This window comes from Neomonachus schauinslandi, chromosome 2, assembly GCF_002201575.2.
Source record: "Neomonachus schauinslandi chromosome 2, ASM220157v2, whole genome shotgun sequence".
Taxonomy (NCBI): Eukaryota; Metazoa; Chordata; class Mammalia; order Carnivora; family Phocidae; genus Neomonachus; species Neomonachus schauinslandi.
The window spans coordinates 51,886,738-51,909,838 of record NC_058404.1 but is presented as its reverse complement, the minus strand read 5'-3'; the positions used below and the strand labels follow the sequence as shown (position 1 = coordinate 51,909,838).

Below are 23,101 nucleotides of genomic sequence, written 5' to 3'. Positions count from 1 at the left end.
TTCATTTGGGGTCTTTTGTCTGGGTCTGCTTAATAATCAGAACCAGGAAAGCTTTGTTTCTAGCTCAGGGAGAAAGGAGAGAGTAGCACAGAGCCACAGAGGAGCATGTCCTTCCTGATAGGAACAGGTCGTACTGACTGGACCATTGAATCTAGTACTGCTGCCTATGCAACTGGTTATGGTGCCTGGCTTCGCATTAAATCGAAGGGTGTTTTGTTTTTTAATTTCATGGAGTCACTGAGCAATATCATATTTGAATGCCCCAGTGATAGTCAGTGAACTAGAACCTTCTGGGTCATGCCATTACTTTGCCAAGTCAGTTTGCTACAGGAAACTAAGAAGACAAGTGAGTCTGTGACATTGGAACTCAGGCTTCCTACTCAAAGCACAAATTCCTGTGTCTGACCCAGAGCCTCACTCCCCCAGAGCCTCAAGGCTTTACATGTAGCAGTTACTTTTTAAAATGCATTTACCATGTAGTTGACAAATGGGAATAGATTTGGTTGACTGCTCACAGAGTATTATTGGTAGAAGTGGAAATTCCAAAGAAGTGAATTTTAAATTAGTTGGTTTGTGGGTTTGAAATTAAGTGAAAGAGTTTAGTGTTTTTAATAAGAATCGTGGATCCTTTGGACAGTGCTTTGCCAGAAGCCATTTAATTTCCTGCTCTTATTCTGTATCCCTTTACTTAAAGATGGTAGAGCTGTAACAGTAAAGAACATTTTAAAGGGAAAAATCTGAAATCCTTTCATCCTAATATAGTCATTTTTATTTGCATATATTCTTTTAAAACTTTCATTCATTCAGTAATTATTGAGCTCCTATGTGTCAAATACAGTGTGCCCTCATTCATGTGTGTTTAAAAGCTGTGTAGCTAGCAGCATTTTTGTCTGCATTTCATAATCCTAATAACTCACATCTCCTTGAAATAAATAATATCTCTTTTATAAATGGGGAACCCAGAGACCCAGAAATCATGCCTTGAAGGCATACCAGTAGAAGAGCTAGCTTTCAAATTCAGTTTTCCTCTCATGCTACATGCTCTTGATTGTTTCTACGATTGAGGGAATGTCAAGGGTTCTGGTTCTAAAACACTTGATTTTTAAGTGATTTTGAATTTAATTAATTTTGTTAATTAAGGAGTTGTAGTCTGTGAAGGGGAGACAGAATGTCAGTAGTTTACAAAATTGTTTCTTTTCCAAAACCCATTTTGCTTTCAGGATTGTCATAGTTTATATTCGTGTTCCTTATTTTAGAAAGAATGGTATTACTGAAAGGCACCATGTTGTTTTCCTAGGGAAGGATCTGTCATCTCGGAGCAAAACAGATCTTGACTGCATTTTTGGGAAAAGACAGAGTAAGAAGACTCCTGAGGTATTAAGCCACATACAGTTGATAACTGTTCTGTTTCAATACTGCTTGATTTTCTGCTGTGTGTAGAACTATTTATATCTATTACCGGTAGTACTCTTTAGATAAACCTATCAAAAAAAAAATTTGAGAGGCTTCATACAAAGGCTAAATGTGATCCTCTTAATAATAATAGTTGGAAGATAATATGCTTTACAAGGATTCTGAAAAAGAATATGTGTTACCTGCTTTTTCCCTTGTGTGAGGACTAGAATAAACTCGGGGAGGAATGTCTTTGCTGGTATATTCAAGGGTGAAGACGTCTCTCCCATGCCAGGAGAGAGGGTGGTTGCTTGCAGTGGTTCTGTTTGCTCTGCTTGGACTGCATAATTGTTTGGGATATGGCTTGGGGAGGAACAGTATCATGTATGTAGTCCTGTTCTGGTCTATTGCCTTTTTTTTTTTTTTTTAAAGATTTTATTTATTTATTTGAGAGAGAGAAAATGAGAGAGAGAGAACACCTGAGAGGGGATAGGGTCAGAGGACGAAGCAGACTCCATGCCGAGCAGGAAGCCCGATATGGGACTCGATCCAGGGACTCCAGGATCATGACCTGAGCCGAAGGCAGTCGCTTAACCAACTGAGCCACCCAGTCGCCCCGCCTTTTTTTTTTTTTTTTAAGGATTTTATTTATTTATTTGACAGAGAGAGAGAGATAGCAAGGGCAGGAACACAAGCAGGGGGAGTGGGAGAGGGAGAAGCAGGCTTCCCACCAAGCAGGGAGCCCGATGCGGGGCTCGATCCCAGGACCCCAGGATCATGACCTGAGCCGAAGGCAGACGCTTAACGACTGAGCCACCCAGTTGCCCCCTGGTCTATTGCCTTTTAAAAGCATTTTTAAAGTGTTGGATCATCACCAAGAATCTGTAAGGGATTTGGATGTAGTATTTCTTCCATTGTACAATGTTTGTTTGTTTCAAAACTAGATAGGAATAGGGTGACTAAACCGTACCCTAAATGGGATGAGTCCATAATTCAAAGTCTTCATTAGTTAATTGGGCTGTGTAATACAGCACAAATTTTTTGTGCCATTTCCAAGGTAAGAGACGGTCCTGGATTTGGATGTCAAAATCGAAGTTTTGAAATACGGGTTTCTGGAGATGAAGGGATAAAAATTTGAAATTGGTGTTGTCTCCAAAAATCTGCAGTATGGTTACTATAGCTATTACTCAACTAATCCGATATGTCCTCCTTATAGTTTCTTTATTGGCTTCTAACCAAGGCCCTTGGTGACGACAGAACAAAAAAGACTTGTGTCATTTTTTTCTGATATTTCTCCAGACCTACAGGAATTTTTCCAGGGCAGTAGCTATTTGCTACTTAATATTATTTTCAAAGACGCTAGTTATTAGAAATTGTGCTGGGTGATTTCCTCTGCGGGTTGGGAATAAATTCCGTCTTTCAGCACTTTTCTGCCCCTATACCTTTAGCGGTGAGGACTGAGAAAGCAGGCCTGGGCCCCATTGGCTCGCCGAGGGGTGGTGTCTGTAGGTCTCTGCTGAGTCATGTCAAAAGCAGGTGGGTAATTAGGGAGGAGGTGTTCTGACATCACTGGATGCTTCATTCACAGGGAGGCTGTTGGAAAGAGCTGAGGATCATCAGACAACCCTACTTCTGGTCACACCTCTCCCCCTCAGTGGTTACTGTGTGACCTGGATTGGATCAGGCCGTCTGCCTTGTTCACTCAAGACTTTGCATCTGCCTTACCTGAGTCTTTCTCTTGAGTCACTCTCCTTTGATCACCCTCAGTAATTTCAGTATCCTCACGGATGTTCTATCACCTCCTCTCTGCCCTAGCTACCCCTTCCCGTGCCCACACCTTGAGCCTTTGCAGCAGCCCCATGGTCCACCCCGGATCTCTGACGGTAACCTTTCTGTTCCAGCTCTCTCAATCTTACATTCCCACTGTGCTGGCATTTCCAAATCCTTGTTTTCTTGGGTTACTTGACCCTCTTTTTTCTCCCTGCTGCCAGCCCCTACTGCCTGCGACCCTGGTCTTTTCTAGTACTCTCTTTGAAATGTTACAGTTGAACAGATGAGGGAAGGAAGTATTATTTATGGGCTTTTGCTAGAACTTTAAAAGAACGTACGTGGTAAGCACAGGAAAGCCTTTTGTTACAGGAGATTAGAGGTTTCTAATCCTCTGACAGATGTCTGTCAGTAAGTCCTGATGTTAGGTGCCATGAAGTTTTTCAACACTATCCAGCACGACTTGGCTTTTTGGTGGTGTAGTCATTCATGACCATGTTGATGTGAGCCTGTATTTGAGGTACTAGCCCAGGGAAAATCTATTTCAGTGCAGTTGGTGTGGAGAAGACCAGCCTTGATATAATACTGTGTTTTTTTTAAGATTTATACCCAAGCACTTCTTAATCTCTCATTCAAGCTTAAGGTTTTCCTCTTGTTGATGCATTTAAAATCCTGATTGTTTGGTGAGGCAATATTATACCAGGGTGCAGTACTTGGTCTGTAGCAGTGATTCTCAACAGCATTTGCACGCAGTCACTTAAGGAGCTTTAAGAAAAGTGCTAATGCCAGGGTGCCAACCCAGCCCAGTTAAATCCAAATTTGGGGTCAGGGTCCAGGAATAGGTATTAAAAGAGAAGAAGAAAAATAGTTTTAATTTAAAATAAAGCCTACCCAGCCACCTCAGGTGATTATTAGGAGTAAGGATTGAGAGCCACTAGTAGACGCCCTGATAATGTAACATTTGGGAGAGCTGCTGGCTTTAGGGTGACAAATACTGCCTAGGACAGGGCTTCTGAAATCTTAACACGTACACAGATCGTCTGGGAATTGTGTTAAGCTGCAGATTCCAGTTCTTGAGGGTAGGGTGGGGCGCAAGAGCCTGCATTTCTGAGAAGCTCCTAGGTGATGCTGATGCTGCTGCCCCACTGCTGCGAGCACCACATGAGTCAACGGGGCCTCTTTCTAATAGTCTAGTACACGGCTACATGTGCGTAGAAGACGGAGGGCAGTGGAACCTAATCACACTGTAAGACACCAAGTAAAAAGTATTTCTGTAAGGCAGAGTTGCTTTGTTTTTTTAGTTTTTATTTAAATGCCAGTTAGCATGCAGTGGAATAGTGGTTTCAAGTGTAAAATATAGTGATTTAACACTTCAGTACAACACCTGGTGCTTACCACAAAGGCACTCCTTGATCCCCATCACCTATTTCACCCATCCACCCCCAGCCCCCTGCCCTGGTGCCCATCAGTTTGTTCTCTGTAGCTGCGAGTCTGTTTCTTGGTTTGCTTCTCTCTGTAAAGCAGAGTCACCTTTAAATTTAAGTTTTAGATATATGTGGATTTTCACATATAGAGTTAGCTCTCGTTGAGGCACACCTTGTACCTTCCCTGAATAAATTGTTGCTATGCAACCTTACTGTATTAGTTACAACAGTCCTTAAAGCCAAGGGCAGGAGGCCTTTGATCAGATTTGTTTGAAAATACAACCTCTTTTGGCTTCTGTTTGCAGTTGGAAGGAACATCACTTCGTTTTTACTCCCCTGGCCCCCGTAGCAACATTGGCCTGAGTTTATATTTGGCATTGACAAGGTAAAGGTGCTGCTGGAGGTCATATACCTGAAGAATCCTAGACATCATGGCAGTATTGAATGTTAACGTAGTAATCCTCTGTGGGTGCTCTGGATAAGGTGCTGATATTGATCTTGTCTTTGCATCTAGATTTAAAGAACCTTGGGCATTGGCCACATCTAGCTTGGGCAGCATCCTACCTCTCGAGTTAAAGCCGAACTTACTAATTTCTACAACCCCTGACTGTTGTAAAGATAGAAATGAAACCACAACCTTATGAAGTATCTGTGTGCCAGACACAGTGCTGGCCACTTAGGATAGTATTTCACTTATCCTCAAAACAGTCCTGTGAAGTAGGCATTATCATCACCTTTTTAGCAATGAGGGAACCAACACTCAGAAGGATTTGTTACGAAGGTCCAAGGTGGCACAAATGGGATTTAAACCCAGGTCCCTCTGACTCCAGAGTCATTGTGCTTTCCCCTGTACCATAATATTAATTAACTTTTTTGCAAATAAATAAATATCTACATTTAAATGATTTTAGTTATGCCTTAGTTTTCTTTGATATTTTGTCAAAGGCATAAGTAGTTAATACTTTATCATAATTTTGTGGGAAACTGGTTGACTTTTACTCTCATTTTGCTGAAAATAGTGGTTCAACTTTCAAAACGTCACTACCTTGCCTTCAGGCAGAACTGAACTCTGATGGGTTCAGAAGCATATTACAAATGCCTGGGCCAGCTGTGGGAACAATTTTATTTTGCTGTTGGAACTGAATTAAGAAAGACCTAGTTTGAGTTTCTGGAGCATAGATGCTGTGTTATGTGTGCATTTTCTGGTCTCTCATATAAATTGAAGAATCTGAATACGTTTATATCCAAGAAATAGCTGCAACCCTTGATTAATAACAGATTTTTTTTTGGCCTTTTTTTGCTTTAAAACTTTTTTAAGATTTTATTTATTTGACAGAGAGAGAGCACAGAGGGAGAAGCGGGCAGAGGGAGAGGGAGAAGCAGGCTCCCCATAGAGTAGGGAGCCCGGTGCGGGGCTCCATCCCAGGACCCTGGAACCACGACCTGAGCCAGAGGCAGACGCTTAACCGACTGAGCCACCCAGGCGCCCCTAAAACTTTTTATTTTGAAGTAACTACAGATGAAAAGGAAGTGGCAAAGAGTTCAGAGGGGTTCCTTGTACCCTTCACCCAGTTACCCCAGTGGTTACATCTTACATAACTGTCACACGATATGAAAACCGGGAAATTGACATTGGTACAATCCATGTGTGTAGTTCTGTGCCACTTTATGACATTTGTGGATCCTGTAGCCACTGTCTCAGTTAATTACAGAACTATTCCCTCACCACAAGGATCTCCCTCATACTATCCCCAGTTATAGTCACCCCCCACTGCACCATCCCTAACCTCAGTAGCCGCTGCTGTCGACAGAATTGTCTAATTCAAAATTGAATATTATATGTATGAACCCCTTGATCTCTCACAGTTACACACTGAGTCAGCTCACATCAGTAATGATCAATACTGAGGTTTTATGGGCTGATCATAGTTTCCATGATCTACCTTGGGCACTTAATGCCTGCTAGATTTTATGTCTTTTATCTTACAGATCTTTAGAAAATGCCTTGTGGAAATCAGATTGTTTGATGTCTTTAAAGTCCAGAGGTATCGATTAAATCATTTACTTTAGTAATTTCAGCAGTATATGAAACTGTAAAGTGATGTATATGTAAAAAGTGATATAATTATTTTGTGTCAGTATAGGAGAGCTCCTTGGGCAGTATGTCAGGGTACACTCATAGTGAGTTGGTAAACTCCGAAATTGCATGCAGATTAGTGGCATATGTACATGTAGGTAGACATATAAGTCGAACACTTTCATCAGATTTTCCAGGGAGTTCTTGATTCGAAAAGAATCATTAAAATCCAGGACTGTGCAATAAATAAATGAATGAATGAATGAATGAATGAATAAAAATAAGGGGCTCCTGGGTGGCTTAGTCGTTAAACGTCTGCCTTCGGCTCAGGTCATGATTCCAGGGTCCTGGGATCGAGCCCCACATCGGGCTCCCTGCTCAGCGGGGAGGCTGCTTCTCCCTCTCCCACTCCCCCTGCTTGTGCTCCCTCTCTAGCTGTCTCTGTGAAATAAATAAATAAAATCTTTAAAAAAATAATAAAAATTAAAGTTAAAAAAAAAATCTCTTCCTAAAGAAAAAAATCACTTAAAATGAAAATTTTCTTTGTGAGGGTAGTAGGAGTGAGCCTTGTATTGTGTAGAAGAACAGAGCCTTCCTGTCTCCAGGAACTATACTCTGACTTTCTTGGTACGCAGTATTTTCTCCAGCCACAGAGACTATCTAGAAGCACCGGTGCCCTATCTGAATCTGGCTGTTCAGAACTACTTGCTTACATAGTGAAAGATCATCACAAACTACCAATTACTCAGAAAACTTTTAATAAACGGCTCTGTGTGGGAATGGTTGGTTGTGCATTTTTAATTTCCAAGTCCTTCATTTCCTTTCCCCATCATCTTTGTACTAGGAAGACAATAACTCAGGATTGGCGTACACCTAAATTGGAGATGTATGCACTTTCTGTGGAGACAAAGAAATGATCGAATATATTGAACTGAAATTACTAGGGCCCCTTGAGACCTGCAGCAGGTACTTGCGCTGGCCAGTGCCTGCCAGGAGTTACAGATAGGAGTGCGTGTGTGTGTGTGTGTGTGTGTGTATTTTTTCTTACTTGGTGTGTGCGTTGGAGTTGGAGACACTGAAAAACAAATTCCATTAGTTCCTATCTTGTTGAACTTCCTGATACTCCTCCTTTTTTTTTTTTTTTTTGCTTCTCTCATTTTTTCCCTCCCCCCACCTTCCCAGTTTCCTTCCTCTATCCAGCTTGTTTCCTGATTCAGCCTTATCACTAGAGAAAATACTCCTAAACCGTATCAAGGATTGAGACTGTGTTACCAGCATTCCTACTTCGTTTCTCTAAACAGCAGGTTTCTGGCATAGGCTCTTGGCAAAATAATTGTCAATTTCTTCACCTCTATAACCTGATTGAATTAGAAACCTTGTATTTCCTGTATGCTCCAAGGATACCCCAGTTAATGATTACTTTGCTTGAATAATCTGATGGCTTTTGCTTTTGAACCAAAGCATGACTTATGTCCCTTTTTGTCAGTAATCACGAATCCCCTTTCTTTCTCATTTCTGACTGATTGTCAAATCTGAATACTCACGTCCAAGCAGACCCTTCCTTCTCTTTTGGCTCTCTTTTGAGTTCATGGGGTATTTTTGACCATTGTTTTAGCTCTATAAACTGCCCTCCTTACCTCATAAGGGAAGGTTATTGGGATAATTTTTGCTTGAAATGTCCTTGAATCAAAAGCTATTCCTCCTTAGTTCTAAATGTTCCTGTTAATAACCTATATTCATGAATTAGGTTGAGTTTTGTAAATGGTTTACTGGATGTGAACTCTTAAATTTGAATCTCTCCCCCTTTCTGCAGGCTCTATCACTCTGCCCCCACCTCCTCACCCTGGATCTGGGCATCAGGATTCAAAAGCTGGGCAGCTTTCCCAGACTAGTATTTCCTAAAGCAGTCTTCTAATGAAGAACCTTTTAGTTAGAGATAAATTTAAACTAAGCCCACAAACAGGCCAAATAATACATTTAAGGTCTAAGGTTTATTTTTTTGCCAGCATTGACAACTTCAGTAATTCTCGTCATCATTTTGACAGAATCAAGATTCAAAATAATCTCTCTAAGCTGGAAAACACTTTATTTAACCAAAACTAAATAGATGAAATTTTATGAAGACATGTGAAGTCTCATTTAATCCTGGAAAGATCTCATTTGGTAGCAGTCAGATGAGAATTAACTTAGAGGCAAGGATTTGTAACCTGACCTCGGTTTGACGTAAGCCCGAGTATGTAAGTATGGCAGCTATCCCACATACAGGCTTGGGCTATATCAGAACGGTGTGCCTGCATGCTAAAGGCAACAGGCTTTTTGCTCATTTTCTGCACTGGGGACTGTATTTGAACTATTCTTTGAGGCCTGGGACCTCAAAGTATCTGGAAAGCAGGTTATGCATAGGAACTAGCAAATCAGCAATTAAGAAACCCTGCCTTGCCTAAAGAGAAATCCTGACTTTGAATGTCCAGATGGTTTTACTGATCTTCTAAAAAAGGAACAGATTTGTTTGTTACGCTTCATAAGAAAGAACTAGTACTGATGGATGAAATATATAGAAAGGTTTCTACTCAGAGAAAGGAAGCAGCATTGGCTGGCCAGCTATAGGACGGACCTTGTGGTGTGTTTCTGTGAGGAATTCTTGTGATGGGTGAGAGTAGGAGTCTGAACTAAACGCATATGAGTACTTCCAAGTCTACGGTTCCCTGATTCTGAAGTAAAGAGAGTACATGAAATACTCACATTTGAAATGGTACTTGAAGTTTTACATGCTCTTAGACTACAAAAGAAAGAACATTACTTGGGTTCCTCTTCTTGATTCTCCTGTACTTGGACAATTTTGGCTTTATCTACTTATGTTCCGTATCCAGGAGATGAATGTGAAAAGTCTTTGGTGTGTTGAAGCAATAAATTGAATAATATTGAGGTAAAATAGCAAGTTGTCTTAGCGATTCAAGACTTAAAAGGAGTTACTAGAAATTTTGAGTGTCAAGGTAAAGTTAGCTGTCTTGGATGTCCCTTCTTTATCTGTTAACTCCATTTTCTTATCTATAAATTGAGAGTGTTGAATTATATGTCTTTTACTAGATTCTGTTTTCCAGAGATTCTCCTCAGTGATATTTCCCATGGCATATACTCTTCCAAACTGACCTTTGCAACTTTCTCATTAGGAAGTGGAGCCCAGTCCCTTCCGTCTGGGCAGGCTTGTGACTTGCTTCTAGTGATAGAGTGTAACAGGGGGGATGCTGTGTGACTTTGGAGGCCTTGCTGGACAAAATACTTGCTCTTGAAGCCTTCAGCCTTCACTTAAGCAGTCTAGTTGCCTTCAGCCCCTAAGCTGTAAGAAGGCCCCAAACCCAAGCTAGCCCACTTGGAGAGCATGGCACAGAGAATTATGCAGGTGCCCCAAGACTGTGAAGAGAAAGAGGTCCTGGCCAAACCATTGCTATGCCAGCTCTAATCACTTTTCGATCACAGCCAGAGCTGCCCAGCCAAACTCTTCCTTGAATTGCTGACCCACAGAAATAGTGTGTGATAATGAAAGGCTTGTTGTTTTAGGCTGCTAAGTTTTGCAGTGGTTTGTTACCTAGATAACTGAAATGGCTCTCTAAGGAGCTGTCATTCTGTGGTTCTGTGATTGTGCACTGATGGTGAACGTGGTAGATCTGTCTTAACCAGTGGAATGAGGAAATGATGTCATCTAATGAATTGTTCTATTTCTCTAGCTTCTTCTAAAGGGAGGCTCATTCAGTGGAGTATGGCGTTGGGAGCAGGCACTTGAAGAATTTGATAAGCCAGCTTTTGAGCCCATGAGGAGTGTGAAGACTGATTTGGGGCAAGTTATTTAACCTCTCGGAGCCTTCGCTTCTTCAGTCATAAAATGGGGATGATAAATTATCTAGCAAGAATTAAATAAGCCTTGTAAAGTTATTAGCAAGTCTCTAGCATGCAGTAAGTGGCCAACATAACTTAGTTGCTGCTGCTAAGATCACTGTCATCATGATAATTATTAACACACTCAAATTTAAGCTGGCGAATAATAAACCTAACATAGAAATGAGAAAATTTTAATCCATGTGTGCATAGTCACATGCTGAGCAATATTTATTAATATAAATGTACTGACTAAACTTACTCATTGCCAATAATTCCTTTCTTTCTTTCTTTTTTTTTTTAGAGAGAGTGTGCGGGGTGGGGGTGGGGCAGAGAGCGACTCCTAAGCAGGCTTCACATGCAGTGCAGAGCCCAATGTGGGCCTCAGTCTCACAACCCTGAGATTATGACCTGAGCTGAAAACGAGTCAGCTGCTTAACTAACTGAGTCACCCAGGTGCCCTAAGTCCTCCCTTTTACAGTCTTTCAGCAAAGAGGCTTTTTGTTGCCGTTTTGCCATTATAGCAATTATAGTGAATTTCTTAGCATATCAATTTTTAAAAATTAGTATTTATTATAAGTAATAACTAAAGCAGTAATTTTCCTTCTAATGTGATGTCCTATACAGTTTGGGGTAGATGTATTGGCATTTGCTTAGTGTGTAGAGAATTCATTGCTTTAAAATAAATGAACAAAAACTGAGGTAAAACCTCTTTATCATCATCAACATGTATTGAGTATTCATGGAGATGATGGTACTGAATTTAATAAGTTTCAAAAATGTATTTGATGCTGTCCCTGTTCCCCAAAGATTTTTAGTGTTTTAGTACTGTTAGAATCTGTTGATGGAAAGATAATAGGATCTCAAGGACAAATAGAGTCTTTGGATCATCTAGTTTATGCCCCTGTATCAAGCAGGACTGTTTCTGTCATCACAGTGGAAATTAGTCTGATTCCATTAACAGTAGAAAGGGAAAATAGATTTTTAATGTGAGTTTCAGAGATTTAGATATAAAGAATGTTCCTCAAAGAGTTATATAAAGAACTGTATAAAGTACAGTTCAGATTACTTAGAGAGGTCATAGAAAACTTAATGCTTGGAGATATTTACAAGTGGAATTAAATGCCATCTAAGAAAATTGAGGGACAGTCCATTTAGGAAGCACCAGGAGACCATTACCCTACCCTTACTTTCACTGAAGTTCATCTGAGCAATATAACATCCTTGGAGGTATGAAAGGACAAAATAGTAAATAGTTTACCAAGGATACTGAATTTGAACCAAGATGATTCTTCGTACCTAGTACAATCTTTACTTCTATTAATACTTTTGAAGCCAAACACAAAAGATATCCTGTTACAGGTTATGTACAGTTCTGGTTTCTTCTCTTTCACAGTACACCTAGTTTGTTGGCACTTATTTAATAATGGAAAAGCTGGAAAAACTTGAAAGGTTATAAAAATTTACCTAGTGTGTCCTGATTATACTCTGATTGCTGAAGCTGCAAAGACAGTAGGACTTGACCCCCTTCATGGAATTCATGGTCCTCTGCTAGAGGAGATAGATGGAGAAATATCTTGAATATAAGGTAACAAATTCTTTAGGAGAGTGTAAAAGAGTCTTTTCTACAGTGTATTTTTCCTATAGCAGCTTGAGTGATCTTTTGAAAATGTGATTGAGATCATGGCACTACTTTGTTCAAAACCCTGCCAAGTATAAAACGCAAATCTTTACAATGGCCTGGACTTCTATATGTCGTATTCCCCCCACCCCCGCCCTATCTCTTTCTCTCTCATATACACATAGACACACGCACTCATTACTGCCCTACCTCATCTTCTGGGTTTTTGGTATCCGCTCTGTCCTCATCACACTGGCTTCCTTGCTCTTCCTCTAGTATTTCAGGAATGCTCCCACCCCAAGTTTAAGTACTTGGTGGCTCCTCCGTGTGGAATGGCTTACCCCTGCCTCTCTCACACTGTTGTACAAATGTCACCCTATTTATAATTGAAAACACAAACAATAACAACAAAAGACCTTGACACTCTTATACCCTTTCCTTTGCTTTGTTCTTCTCCATAGCAGTTACTGCCATCTGATACACTAAATTGTTGACTGTCTTTCCTGAGTGGATTGGAAGCCCCATGAGGGCAGGAATTTTTGTACTCTCTAGCATCTAGAACCATGCCTGGCATGGAGTAGGTTCTCAGTAAAGTTTTTGTTGAATTGAACTCTGTTATTGAAGTATGTTGTAAATATTATGGAAACACAGACCAGAGAATCATTAATTTTTACCATGATGCCAGAAAAATCTACAGAGAACTGATGATTGATCTCGGCACAAAGGGCAGGAGTCTCTGAATGGACAAGGCATAGAAAAGAAGATGATGTACATCTTTAAAATAAATGAACAGGGCGCCTGGGTGGCTCAGTTGGTTAAGCGACTGCCTTCGGCTCAGGTCATGATCCTGGAGTCCCTGGATGGAGTCCCGCATCGGGCTCCCTGCTCGGCAGGGAGTCTGCTTCTCCCTCTGACCCTCCTCCCTCTCATGCTCTCTCTCATTCTCGCTCTCTCAGATAAATAAATAAATCTTTAAAAAAATAAAATAAAATAAATGAACAAAAACTGAGGTAAAACCTCAGTTGATGTAGTACAGATGTATAGATGATGTACATCTTCTTTTCTATGCCTTTTCTTTCTATCTGCTAGCTTATCCTGGGTCTCAAACTCAAATGTCAGTGGAGTCCAGGCATCTGACTGTAAATGTGTAAGCAGTCTGACTTTAAGATGACAGGGAATGAGGAAAATTGATATCCTGCCTGAAAGTAACCAAGATTCATAAAATAATGATGATATTGAAATTGGTGGTGGTGGTAGATCTTGTTCTAGACAAGTAAAACATGTTTGTGATCTCATTTGACACAGACTGCTAGTTTGTAATCTTTGGCCTAGTTGGAGGTGAGAAAGCCAGGTAGTTTTATGTACATACGTGTGGAATTGAGTAGCAAAGAGTAGCTGCTTAGAACCACCTTGCTCAACGGGCTACGCAGTATACTATACGTATTTGAGAAGTACTTCCTGTCTCCTGGGTATGGGAATATTCACATCTGTCTTCTGTAGGAACTTGTATTCCTCTGATATTTGAACTTCTACTAAGATCTTTATCCTTTGGTGCCTGTCACAGGCATAGGGGTGGATGAGAAGCTTGGAGAACTTGCAGCACAGTGGGCAACTGCCTGACTGGAGTGAGATCCTAGTGTGAATAGTGCCTGAGATCAGGTTACTCTCGGCCTCTTCTCCCATCCAAGTACTAACCAGGCCCAACCCTGCTTAGCTTCCGAGATCAGACGAGATCAGGCGCGGTCAGGGTGGTATGGCCGTAGACTCTCAGCCTCTTCTAATTCAGCCTGCCGGTGAAATCATTCCAAGTGAGTAAGAAACATTGCAGAGCCTGATTTTCTATTGAGCACAGGTTTTGATAAAAGGAGGAAGAGCTAGATATTGACTTTTTGGTGCCTGTTCTATCAGTGGTCTGTTAATCAACAGAGGATAAATTATTGCTCCTCAGACACAGGAAAGGATCCCCTTGGCTTGAGGGCATTTCTACCTTTCTTTTCTTTGTTTTTTTCTCTTTATTGGTAGAGGATCTTTCCTCCAGCCATTTGCTCCTTGGGGGTTTTGTTAAGGACTGAAGGGAAACTGAAGGGAGCTCTTTTGATTTATCTTCTGTCCCTTCCTTTCGGTCACTCCACAGGGCTAAAATAGCCGAGTTGGCTTTAATATGTTGCCATTAGAGACCAGACATTAGCTGGAATAAACCATCATGCCTCACAATGAAAAATGTCCCCTGATTGGCTAATTAATCAGTCAAAGGGGAATGACATGGCTCTCGGCTTGAGGGACTCTGCTAGAGAGAAACAGGCTGTTGATAAATGGATTTCCAACAAATTCATATATCAAGGAAACTTAGTCATTTTTTAACTATACTTTGTGTGACTGCAATTTTTTCCAACTTTTTCTTTTCTGCTGCTCTTGCTGTTTGGTCTGTGTTTTTTATTGTTGATAGAAAAATATAGGATTTTAGATATGAGAAAATAAAAGCCTTCCACTTATTCATGTCTGTTAGTCTGATTGGTTATGACTGTCTACGTTGATCGATAGGTGGAAATCTGCTTTTTCCAAAATAGTTTATGAAATTATATTTCCTTGGCTTCTTCATAGTTAATAAGATCTCCAGATTCTGGTCCACACTGCCAGAGTTTGAATCCTAGCTCCATCAGTTGCTAGCAATGAGCTCCTGGGCAATGACCCAACCTCTGTCTGTTTTAATTTCCTCATCTTTAAAATGGGGTAATAATAGTATTACCTAAAAGAATTGTTAGATTGGAGATTAAATGAGGTCATCTGTAAAGCATTTGAAATAGTAGGATCTTTTTATCCTTGGATTTCTAAATTCTCATGGAAGTGTGATTGGTTGGGTATTTTTATTCACTAGGTACTTGATACATCTTCCAATGTGAAGATCCATATCCTTCTACCAGTTCTGGAAAATTAACCTTTTATTCATTCTTTGGTAATTTTTTCCTCTCTGTTTTCTCTAGAGGTCACTAGTTACACGGTGAGCACCTTGAATTATTCCTCGGATTTTTTTCATCTTTTGTCTTCCATTTTTCTATATCTTTCTAATACTTTTGGAGAGATTTTCTTGATATTTTTTCTTCCAATCTTTCTATTAAAATTTTTGTTTTCTTTTTCTTTTTTTCCTATTAAAATTTTAAGTTTTGCTCTCATATTTTTAATTTCCAAGAGCTATTTCTCATCATCTGATGGTTCCTTTATATTTATTTTTCAATAGCCTATTCTTGTTTCATGGCTACAGAGTGCTCCCTTCTCTCTGAGTGCAGTATTTTATGAGAGCTCCAGGTTGTTTTTCTCTTCTTCCTCTGAGCTCCTTTTTCCTTTTGGTTTTGGTTTTGGTTTCTTTCATGTTGGAGACTTTCCCCGTAGTCTGATGTCCCTTTGCTGCCTGACTCTTACTTGAGTCGATCAGCAAACTGCCGATTGGAAACTCTGTTTGCACAGGCACCACCGCTTTCCTTCAGTGAGGCTCAGTTTCTCTAGAAAGGCTGTTGCTTGGGGAACGTGGCCTGGGTTCTGGTGATGGATGGGGTGAGGAGGCCATTGCATACATATTCTGGCCACCTTGCCAGTTGAACGTCTCACTCTGCCCTCCAGCTGCAACTTAGTCCTACCTGCCAGAACTTCTCAAGGTCAGTCTTTCCAGAAATTAAGCCCTTTGTTTCCTTACACATTTTTATTTTAGAGGGAAAAATAGCTCTTGTTCCCCATTCTGTAAGTGGATAGGGCCTACCACACAGGTATATTCAGCAAATTGTTACTAAAGAAGAGGTCAGAAAGATTAAGATGAAACCCTTTCACAACAAAAGAAAAATTTGTTTGGAAATTTAACAATGCTTTTTTTCATCCATTAATTCCAAATGTAAACTATTCTATCTCAGAAGACTTGGGCCGGGGTGAGGGTGGGGGTTGTTTTCAAATCCTGGCCCTAGCATTATTTGTGTTTTAAAACAACAAACAAACAAAAAAACCTTATTTGCTACTCAAGATTTACTTCCTTATAAGGAGCATTTAGACAGGATTGGCCTGGAAATAAACTAAATTTTACATTATCCCTGGTCTCTCATGTGGACTTTCTCCTCCACTTCCCTCTTTCTCTTCCTCCTCCCTCTTTCTCCTCCTCCTCATGACTATCTCCTACTCCAGCCTTCGGAATATATGCCTGAGGAAGACTGACGAAGCCCCCCTTTTGAAGTGAAGGAAGTGGCATATTTGTTTTCACTCCTCTTTCCCTCAGCTCTAGTGTTGGTTCTTAACTATGGGTTAAGCACAGGTAATTTGCTGAGTATCTCAGTTGTCTAAAGTATATCATGGAAATATCTAATTCCTAATTTATTGTATAGAAATGTATGAGTGGGTTGCAGAAAGTACCCCGAGCCTCCAGAAATACATGTTGTTAACACCCTGACGTGGAAGCCTTTTGGGTGTGATTCCTGTAGCCAGTTAGCTGCATCTATTGTATGTTTTCTCCAAACACACATTGCAGAAAGCCGCAGGTCAGACATCTTGCCCCTGGCTCCCATTTTCCTCTCCCACCGAAACAATGCAAGGTGTTCTGCCAGGAGAGACAGGCCTCATCTCGTGACAGGTTTGCCTTTCTTAGAAAGTATAATTGTACTATTGAGAAAGATTAATGGAAACTAGTTATGATGTTGAAGTGGAAAGAGTAATGAACTGAAGGACAGGAGAAGATCTCCATTTCAGTCTTAGATCTTTTGGTAACTGCTCTTGTGACTTTGAGCCAAGCCTTACCTTCTCTGGTCCTGAATTTTAGATTGAAGCACTGGTGGGATCACTTCATATGAGAATGATGATGAGTAGATTAAACATACCCAGAATTGTAGGGGAATAAAGTAAAAGCGCTGATACCTTTTCCATCATTGGATGTTGTATTTACCCGGCATAGTTGGGTAATGAACTTGAGTATGATCTTTGATTTCTTTCTCTCCTTAGCCTTCATGTTCAGTCACATCATCACCAACTCTTGTTGATTTCGTATTTTTAACACCTATGGCATTCATCCTGCTCTTCCATTTTTACCAAAATCATGGCCATTATTATTACCAGTTGTTACTACCACTGAATTACTTTCCTAACTGGTCTGCCTGGCCCTAGTTTTTCCTATTTTCAGGGCATCTTCTTATCTATTTTCATGAACTCTCTCTTGTGTAACATCACTGTCCTGCTCGAATCGTCCCTGTGTCTAACAGATGTACTGTCCCTTAGCCTTGTGTACTAGGCCCTCTGCCAGCTGGCCTGGCCTGTGTTCTAGGAGCTAATGCCCGCTGATCCAAAATGCAGATCACCAGGACTGTCTCAGTCAGCTCCAGACATCCTTCGTCCTCTCACATCTTTGTTTCCCCACACCATTGCTTCTGCTTTTGCTGCCCTTGCCTTGTCCGCTCTGCCTGAGTCTTCCAGCGCAGCTCAAGTCTAGCCTCCCACCACTGAAGAAGGGAGAGAAGGACTGCACAGTTGTTCAGTCGAACAAGCATTGGTATTTTAAGTCCTGGCTCATTCATGTATTCAGATTGTTATTAAATGCATCTGTGCCGGGCACTGTTCTAGACACTGGTGATGCAGCAGTGAGCAAAACAGACAAGAATTGCTGCCCTCAAGGGAGTAACATCTTCATGAAAGGGTTTCCCGCGATGGTCTTTCCCTTCACTGAACTCTGCATTTGTCTGAGTTTGCTGTCACTGTATGCTCTTAGCTCGTTATCTCTTTTATTATCCTTTTAATAGCATATGTCTTACTGTTCTACCTTGGACAGAGGCCATGACTCTGTGTCCCTTCATAGGCCCTAGCTCAGTGTCTTTAATAGTTGCTCACTAGGAAACTAACTGTGAGTTAGTTGGTATAATTCAGTGGATCGATAGATAGAACTTTTATAATATTCATGGGAATCAAGTGTATTGTTTTAATTACAGGTTAATTTTCCTGCTCCTTAATTGATGACTTAATTGCAGGTAAGGACTGTTAAGTTTCTGGTTACTAATAACAACCTTATACATTATGCATTTTATTAAGAGTTACTTAAAATTAACTTCCATGGTAATCAATGAAAATCTATTTCAACACCAAAAATTATTTTCCAGTGCTAAAAAAGAACTTACTATCACTGATCAATTTTAGTAATGCTAAAAGTAGAAAAATCAGACCTTGTGTGTACCCGACATATGCAGTATGAATCTAGGAAGTATTCTTGGCTATAAAGTTGAACCTAAATATGTTCAAGTCTCTAGAAGTAACTCTCTCAAAAAATACAGTGTTTGGTCGTACAAGCTTAATGACCTTCTAAGGAAACAAATAAAAATCCATAATGTAGAAAATTGTTTAAGACAACTGACCCAATTTCTGCAATAAGTCAGTGGCATGAAAAAACAAATGGGATTGTCAGGCAGAAAGAGACTGTAGATAGAAAGACTCTAAGAGATAGAAGTCACTAGATGTAATATGTAGGCCTCGTGTGGGACCTGATTTGAACCTTAAGAAGATACACATGAGACGGTCGAGGAATCTGATTATGGATTGTGTATTAGATGATGCCAAGGGATTATTGTCAGTTTTGGTAGGTATGCTAATGGCATTGTGATTGTGTAAGAAAATTTCCTTACTTTTTAGAGATCCAGAAAGAAGTAGGAGTGAAATGACTCATTATCTGGAATGTGCTTAGAAATACATACACAAAGACCAAAGAAATGATGTAACAATGTGGCAAAACCTTGTTAATTGTTGATAATAATATTGGGGGCTCACTGATTGTGTATATAATTTAAAGTTTTCATAATCTAAAATTTGGTAAAGAATCTTCTCATTATAATATTCTTTAACATTTATTTAGCTCTGCTCAAAGAATGGTATAATTATTTTGTGTAGTAGGTTCAAAATGTCAGGGTCATCCTTCAAGTGCAAAGTTGTTACTGCCCAGTTTATTTTTGTCCTAATATGTCCTAGTTTACTCCTTCCTCAAATCCTTTCAATAAGTCTTCTTGTCATCTCTATTAATATTAATAGAAATCAGGGATGGGAGCCAGCGGAGAGACAGAATAAAGGTGGATGAAAGATAATGGCTAGTTTGAGTCTTTTCACAGAATGTAGGTTCCTTGTTCTTTGAGCACCTCGTCTTCCCATACCTAAAGGTCTGCCATATTCCTTACTTATGTATGGCTCATCATCCCAATTGCATGGGACAGAGAATGAGGTGTGGAGGCAGTAGAGTACCTGTTCCTCCTGGGTCCACTATCATCTGGCTACTCGTGAGTGCTTGGGGAATCTAGATCTGGAAGGAAGATTTAGGAATATAGGGTCACTAATAGGTTTGCATCATCATTTGGGTTCTGGCAAAGAGACAGCAGTCCCAGAATGGGGTCAGGTTCAAAAAGTGGTTGTTTTTTGGGATGAAGGAGTGGAGTGCCAAGCTATTCCAGATCTGGAATATCCAAATTTAATCAGTTTTCCATGGTTGAAAGTTGTTTTCATAGAGTAAAGTTTACCCTTGTGTGTGGAACGAGGAGTTGTGTGTGTGTGTGTGTGTGTGTGTGTGTGTGTGTGTGTAATGAGGAGTTCTGTTCTGAGGGAATTGTCTTTAATGAATGAGTAACTCACTGTATGTAAGTCACAGAGATTTGTCTCATCAGCCTGTTGTCAACTCCATAAGCTTATTCCTGAAGTTATTCCGTATATTCTGGAGAAGCGAGTGCTCAGAGCTGTATGTTATGGGATTTATGACTTGTTCCAAGGAGTTTCTTGATTACTCTAAATCTTGTTCCTCCCCTCCTCTGTCTCTCAAGCTGCCTTTTTATTTGTTCATTTCTTGGAAGTCTTTGGGCTCTTTTCTTTATCTTCGTTGTACATTTTTCAGTTTATTGGTAGGACACAGTCGTGACTCCTAAGGCGTGTAGAATGTCTTTTACTTCCCTTGCACATTGGAGGAACAGTACTATAAATTGGCCACATTTCAGTGGCTCTTGTACATGATATGATGTTTTCTTTACCACTTCCAGTCTATGGCCATCAGAGTCTCCCTTGGGACTATGATGATATTTGTGCTCAGTGATAAATGTACCTTTAGCTTTTAGGCAAACTTAATGGTCTAGCAATTGGGATTCTTGAGATACTGATTATAAGCGCAAAGCATCCAGAAGGGGAGGTTACAATGATAACAGAAGGTCTATTTCATTAAAGTGGTTTAGCATAGTTCAGTGAGTATTGGTTGTTTTAAAACCACAGTATTTTGGTGAAAGGCCCAGTTCTGTCACTTCACCCTCAGTGTGACTTTGGGCAAGTGGGAAAGTTTAGAACTGAAAGAGACCATCTGGTTCTCCTTTTGACTTTAAGAAAAGGAAACTGAGGTCTATAGAGTTTGAGCTTGACCAGCAAAGGGCTGGGCTGAGAGAATTCCAGTGTTAACTTCTGGATAAAGGCATCACACCACTTATCAGGCCACTCACCTGCTCTGGGCTTCTGCTTCTTCATCTGGAAATGATGGGTAAAATAACGGGTGAAAGCACTGTGAGACTCATTGAGTCATAAAGCAGATGGAAAGAGTCCAGTTATCTTTGAAATGGTAGGAAGTAAGTACAAGCAAATACCTGGGATCATGCTCATTTTCCCCTACTTTACTACCTGAGAGAGAGAGATTAAGGGGCAGTTCTGTAAGCTACCAACGGAAGCCCATTCCGTTCCTTTATCTCCTCCCACCTTCCTTCACTCTCTGCAGGATGAGGCATGATTCATCTGTGAATTCTCTTACATGTTGTTATGTTCCAGGATTCCCTTTTTTAGTAGCAGTACACACATGACATGTATTTATATCTATGTTGCTGAGCTTGACATAATAAAATGTAGAGTTGAAGAGACCTATGCCAAGGATCCAGCAAGGAGGTGACTGTCTTCTACGAATTTAGGGATTGCCTGTGCAGAAAGGAGACTTGGGCCAGATTTGTTGTCCACTTAACTCAGATACGTGGGTCCTGCTATGCCAGCACTTTGGTCGGGCGCCGTGGTTGGAGGCTGTGGGAGAGCACAGAGGAAAAAGTAGTGTCCTTTTCTTTTAAGACTAGTGTCACACTAAGAATTTGTACTTTTTTCTCAACCAGGTCATGCAGATAAACTCCACTTTATTGTTTTAGTTAACCATGACCAAGAGAAACCCAGTTTACTCAGAACAGCACTCTCAATAAAAGAATCACTAAGTAATTATCATTGACATTGGGTAAAGCCCTGCAGTAACATCTGATTGTGTCGGCGCAATTGAGCAACAGGGTCACCCTTAAATTGGACAGGTACGTTTATACATATGCAGTGTTAAAGCTTTCGTTAAACCCTAAGAAAGACCCGTACCATGTTCTGTATATCAGACTCTTATTAGGTAATGTTCCTGCATCTAGGGTCTCACTTTGTGTAAGTGACAATGTAGATAGAAAAATGTAATTTAAACCCAAACTAAGAAGGACGAAAATCTTAAAGAACAGAAGTAACAAATGGAAAAACAGTGTAGGATAGTGGGAAGAGTACAGGCTCTGTGCATAGTTGGGTCTCAGTCTTGACTAGGCTCTTATGACTCATGTGGCCTTAGGCAGGAATTTAATCTCTCTGAGCCTCAGGAGGCAGCTAGTGACAAATAGCCCAACAAGGACTAACCTTGACCCTAATTCAGAATAAATTCCCTATTCAGCTTCATCAGAAGTCAGCCTAACTTGGAAAAAACCTACTTTGCCCAATAAAATTCCTAAGATCCATGTTCAAATCCATAGTCCTTAAATATTGTTCTCTGATCTCCTGCCCGCTGACTCTTATCTCATGGCCCATGGCTACTTGCTCAGATGCCACGCACCCTCACTCACTCGCCTGCAGACGGCATGTTTTTTGTCCACTGCACCTCAGCCAAGAGAGAGGGGGCGAGTGGGATTAGCTCTGGTGTTGCTGCCCACCCGGCTTTGGCCCGAGCGGCTGGGTCGTTCCCTGCATGCTTGCTCCAGGTTAGGCTCGTCACCTGTGCATTTCAGACCTTATCAAACATGGGCTTTCATGAGCCAGACAGATTTGGTTGGGAAAAGAACTGGAATCTTTTTTGGCAGCTACTGAAGGCAGAATAAGGTGAATGAGCCAGAACCAGGCTGGAGAAAAATGAAACAGGAGCAGACATGTGTGTTCATCATCTCCTGTCAGGCCTCTGGGCCTGAGGGGGACTGTTTATCTTGTAATTAAAAGCAGCAACATCAAAACACTTCAAGGAATGAATATAACTTTTTTTTTTTTTTTAAGATTTTATTTATCCATTTGCGAGAGAGAGAGCACAAGCAGAGGGACAGAGGGAGAAGGAGAAGCAAACTCCCCACTGAACAGGGGGCCCGACGTGGGACTTGATCCCAGGACCCGGAGATCATGACCTGAGCCGAAGGCAGATACTTAACCTACTGAGCCACCTGGGTGCCCCTGAACATGCACATAGGAAGGGTCTTCATCTCTAATTTCTTTTTCGTAAAAGCGTGTGTACAGAGTCACTTTCTTACAATTCATGTGATGGAAGGGACAATTTTTCTTACAGAGAGAGCAGAAAATGATGTACATGCAAAATATGTAACTCAAACATCGTAAATAATCCCTAACCACGTAGCTAAGAAGAGGGGAAGGTATTTTCCCTATTAATGTAAGCAGATATCCTTTTCTCTGACCACTGGTAACTGAAGATTTGGGTGGTGATTGCTGTTCTGATATGAAATACAGTAGTCCCCCTTTATTGGTGGCTTCACTTTCCATGACTTCAGTTATCCGTGGTCAGCTGCGGTTCCAGAGGAGATGATCCTCCTTCTGATGTATCTTCAGAATGCTACGTCACAATGCTTTTGCCACACATCCTCTGCCCTTCATCTTATCACATAGGCATTTTGGCATCTCACATCCTCACAAGAAGGGTGAGTACAG

At 40.7% G+C, this 23,101-nt stretch overlaps 1 protein-coding gene across 3 annotated transcripts in view; it reads left to right on the top strand.

Annotated features, from left to right (window-relative positions):
- Window positions 1–23,101, top strand: part of PINX1 (PIN2 (TERF1) interacting telomerase inhibitor 1) — a 94,182-nt gene that overhangs the window by 35,471 nt on the left and 35,610 nt on the right. For 2 of the 3 annotated variants that reach the window (XM_021698853.1, XM_044912568.1), the window contains exon 6: window positions 1,298–1,374. The exons of the other annotated variant lie outside the window; for it this stretch is intronic. In XM_021698853.1, the coding sequence (XP_021554528.1) occupies window positions 1,298–1,374 (77 nt within the window). The remainder of the gene's footprint in view (window positions 1–1,297; window positions 1,375–23,101) is intronic. 3 annotated transcript variants of the gene reach the window in all.